This window comes from Merops nubicus, unplaced genomic scaffold (assembly GCF_000691845.1).
Source record: "Merops nubicus isolate BGI_N331 unplaced genomic scaffold, ASM69184v1 scaffold28108, whole genome shotgun sequence".
Taxonomy (NCBI): Eukaryota; Metazoa; Chordata; class Aves; order Coraciiformes; family Meropidae; genus Merops; species Merops nubicus.
The window spans coordinates 1-4150 of record NW_008626792.1 but is presented as its reverse complement, the minus strand read 5'-3'; the positions used below and the strand labels follow the sequence as shown (position 1 = coordinate 4150).

Genomic DNA, 4150 nt, shown 5'->3' with positions numbered 1-4150 from the left:
TGCCCGGGGCAGTGGTGGAGTCCCCATCCCTGGAGGGGTTTCCAAGCTGTGGAGATGTGGTGCTGAGGGACATGGGTCAGTGGGGACCTGGCAGTGCTGGGGGAACAGTTGGACTCGAATGATCATAAAGGTCAGGTCCAACCCCAACTCTTCCATGACCCCATGCCCCTCAGCACAGCCCCTGCCCATCCCACCTGTACCTTTCGCATGGTCCTTATCCAGCTGGTTGGCCGTTTTCTTCCAGTCCTCAATCCTGTCCTGCAAAGGGTTTATCAGGCTCTCCATCAGGGCGCTGGAGCGGGGCGAGAGAGCGGCACAGAGTGTGGCACGGTGCCGGAGCCGGGCCGGGGGGGGAGGATGGCCCTGCCCCCAAGCCCGTGCCCAGCCCGGGCACCTTGTGTCCCCCCCATCCTGGTTTGGACACACCCCCTGTCCCGTGCCCTGGACCCGCTTACTTGGTGAACTGCCGGAGCTTGGCCTCGATGCTGCGGTGCCTCATGCACATGCGGGTCAGCGCCGAGCCGATGTCCCTGGTGGCACCTGGGCAGGGGGGTGAAATGCTGCTGGGGACACCCCCACGCCAGTCCCAGCCCGGTTTGTGTACGGGGATGACCGGTGCTGGACGCGCTCGGGCTCTGGGGATTCTTCGATCCCCCACCCTCCCCTCATAAATCCACAGAATAAATCAATCACCATCCACTCGATCTGCTAAAGATCTCCTCCCATGGTTTCAAAAAGAAAACCTGCTCCTGGTTTTTCCCGATTTATCTCAAATTCAGGGCTGGGGGAGGCAGGGAAGGGAGGGGATGAGGTATCACACAGCCTCATGGAGTGAGAAACTGGTCAGTTGGGAGCAAACTGGTCCGGGAGCAGTTTCCCTGGCTGATGCCAGGCAGGCAGTTCTGTCCCTCACCTCTAGGCACCATCCCCAGGGTATTAAAAAGAAGCCCGAGTTCCCCGGGGAGGGGATATTTGCCAGCAACTGAAAGTAGGAGCATCCTCGTTTGGTCAAACCGCTGTTAACTCTGAAGCCTAAGGATGGCCACACGGTGGCAGTGCTGCTGGCAAATCCCAGGAAAAGCAGCAATCCAAAAATCCATGGGTGCAGGCTAGGGAGTGATATTCTGCCTTTTTCTCCCCCCCAGAAAAGCCTCCAGAGACATCTCCCACCCTTTGCAGGAGTTTTGGGCACCCCCAGAGCTGTGGAAACAGGAGCCGGGGGACGACTTCTGTGCTGGGGTGTTCTCCTAATCCTGCTCCTAATGCTCTTATCCCGGCTCCTGCTGTTCCTAATCCGATTCCCCGTGCACTCCCGCGCTGTGTGCGAGGCCACCAGCCAGCCCCCACCCTGCCTCAGTTTCCCCACGACGACGGTCTGCCTCCCGCTCCCCCACCCCCCCTCCAAAACTGAGAAGCAGGGATGTCCAGGGGTGGCTGATGATGCCAACTGCCGTGGCACCGGTCCCCAGCATCCCACTCTATGCCAACTCCCTTCCTCTTCCAGTGCCCGGGCTGGAGCTGGGGAGCCCTAATCCCCCCCAGTGCAGTGGGCCAGTGGGTTTGGAGGCAAAGCTGATCCTGGCTCAAGCTGCCTCCTCCTCCTCCTGCTCCCCGGGCAGCTCCAGATGGCCTGGATGCCGCCAGCCAGTCTGCAGACCAGCCTGGGACCATCTGCTTGGCAGAAGCCGAGCGGTGGGAAGCAGCTCCTCGCTGCCAACGGGCACCCACAGAGGGTCCGGGGGGCTGGGGCTCTAGCCCCCTCCCCCCCAGCAGACGGGGGGGACCCCACCTACAGCCTCAGCTCTTCATATCACCTCTTCACCTCTGAAGCAGCGGAAGGTGGGCTCCTCCATCTTGTCCTCCTTCCCTGGAGCCGCCCCAGACCACCCCACATCTCCGGGGTGGGCGCAGGGGACAAGGGGCACCAGGAGCTGGCTTCATCCAGGGGCAGAGATGGGTGCAGGGGACCACCCCAAATCTCCCCGCAGGCAAACCAGCCCCACCAGAAGAGCTCAGCTAAGCACCCATGGGAGGTGGGTGAGAAGCAGCCACCCAAGCCCAGCCTCAGCTGCACCCCAGCTTCCCAACCCTGCTTCCCAGAGGATGCTCCACCTCAGGGTGGGGTCAGGTTGGACACGTCTCCACGGATGGGGAGGTTGCTGCTTGAAGCCCATCCTAGCCACGTGGGCAAGGATGTCCCCAACCCACTGGGGTCCCCTGCCTGGCCAAGCCTGGGGGCACCCACCCCTGCGGGGGGGGGACACCCTACCTCGGGTGTTGGTGGCCATGTCGGCCACTTTCTGGAAGGCATCCAGGAAGGCAACAGCGGCCAGCACCGTGGTCCTGGGGTGGAGACAGCAAGGGAGGAGGGGGAGCTCAGTGGGTGCTGGGCACCCTGGGGTGTGTCTGTGGGCATCAGGGGGTTCCCCCATGTGTCCCCCCACTCCCCAACCACTCACCTGAGCTGGGAGTGCAGCTTCGTGGCCTTCGAGTTGAAATCCTCCCAGATGGGGTAGGAGCTCTGCAAGGAGGGAAGGAGACAGTGAGAGCTGGAGCCTCTTGGCCCCCTGCACTCCCTCCCCGGGTAGGGCAAATCCCGTCCCCCCCCCCAGCCCTCGGTGGCCATGCATGGACAGGTGTGGCTTCTCTGATGGCTCATAAAAGCTGAGCACAGCCCTTTTTTCCTCCAAGGTTTTCCCCTTTCCAGTCTGGCCATGCAGCCTCGCAGATCATGGAGACCTCAGGATTTGGGGGATCTCCTCCTCTTCTTCAAATGGGCCAGGGCAGCGTATAGGTTTGGAAATTTGAGGGGAGCTGGTGCCCAGGCAAGCTCTGAGACCTGGCCAGCAGCAGAGCAGAGCCCTCCAGCACTCCAGGCCCGTCCCCAGGCGGTGATGGCCAAAGCCACCACCATGGAGGGCTCCAGCCCCACACCTGGTGGCCCCAGTCCATGGCTCCCCTGAGCCCATAAGGACTGACAGTGCAGGGGGAGAGCTCTGGGATCCACCCAGACATGAGGGTGGTGGTTGTGCAGAGACAGGACAGGTGCCAGGTGCTGGGGAGGCCACTCCAGTGCTGTCCTGGTGAGGCCACCTTGGTACCATCCCGACACTATCCTAGGTGAAGTCATCCCAGCAAGACCAGTGCCCTTGTAGTGAGGCCATCCCAGGGATGTCCTGGTGCCACCATCCCAGCGAGACCAATCCCAGTAAGACCAGTCCCAGCCTTGGAGATGCTAATCCCAGTGAGATCATCCTGGTGCCATCCCAGTGAGGCCAGTCCTGGTGTCATCCCTGCAAGGCTAATCCTGGTGCCACCTTATGGCAATGCCATCCCCGTGAGGACCGTGTTGTCCTGGTGAGGTTAGTCCTGGTGCCATCTTGGATGAGGTCATCCCAGTACCAGCCTGGCACAATCAGTCCCAGTGCCACTATCCCAGTGAGTCTGTCCTGGTGTCACCATCCCGGCGAGGCCATCCTGGTGCCATCACAGAGAGGCTGGTCCCAGTGCCACCATCTCAGCAAAGGCCCAGTCTTGGTGCCACCAACCTAGCGAGGCCATTCTGACGCCACCATCTGATGGCATGGCAGGGGGCTTGCAAACTCCCCTGGGTGGCTACCAGGCTGGGACATGGGCACCAGAGCCAGCTTTGCAGGATGTGAGTCACCACACATCCCTGTGAGCCTGGCTTGGTGGCACTTCTGGTGACAAGGGGCATGGGACCAGCCCAGCATTGGTGTTTGGGCACTGTGAAAGCCCAAATTTCCTCATGAGTCAGCAAAGAGGGGGTTTGATGATGCCACTTCACGTGCCACTTGTGGCAGCGCCTGGGACAGTCATCACCAGAGGGCAGGACCACGTTCGGTGCCACCATCCAGTGCCACCATCCCTGAACACCCCAGGCAGGGTGATTGGAGGCTTCCCAAAATGCGGGGGCAGGTTGCGGTGCCCCCGGCCCCCCGCGGTGCTGGGTGGGAGGAGGAGGATGGGGCCGAGGACAAGAGGGACAAGGACACGCCAAGGTCACGCAGGGACGCCGGGCGGGCTGGGAGGGAGGCGAGAGGAACGAAGCCGGCCTGGGGACGCCACCAGCTCGGGGACACGCTTCACTCCTCAAGTGCCCCCCGACGCACACCTGGGGGGGGCCACA

General features: G+C 62.2%; 1 protein-coding gene across 1 annotated transcript in view; it reads right to left on the bottom strand.

Annotated features, from left to right (window-relative positions):
• LOC103778539 (MTSS1-like protein) overlaps nt 1–2626 on the bottom strand; it is a gene marked incomplete at its 3' end in the record, with an annotated part of 3459 nt that extends 833 nt beyond the window's left edge. The window contains exons 1-4 of the mRNA XM_008946128.1: nt 2460–2626; nt 2270–2343; nt 456–540; nt 201–292 (exon numbers count right to left, since the gene is read on the bottom strand). Coding sequence (XP_008944376.1) covers nt 201–292; nt 456–540; nt 2270–2343; nt 2460–2626 — 418 coding nt within the window. The remainder of the gene's footprint in view (nt 1–200; nt 293–455; nt 541–2269; nt 2344–2459) is intronic.
• Between the last annotated feature and the right edge of the window lie 1524 nt (nt 2627–4150).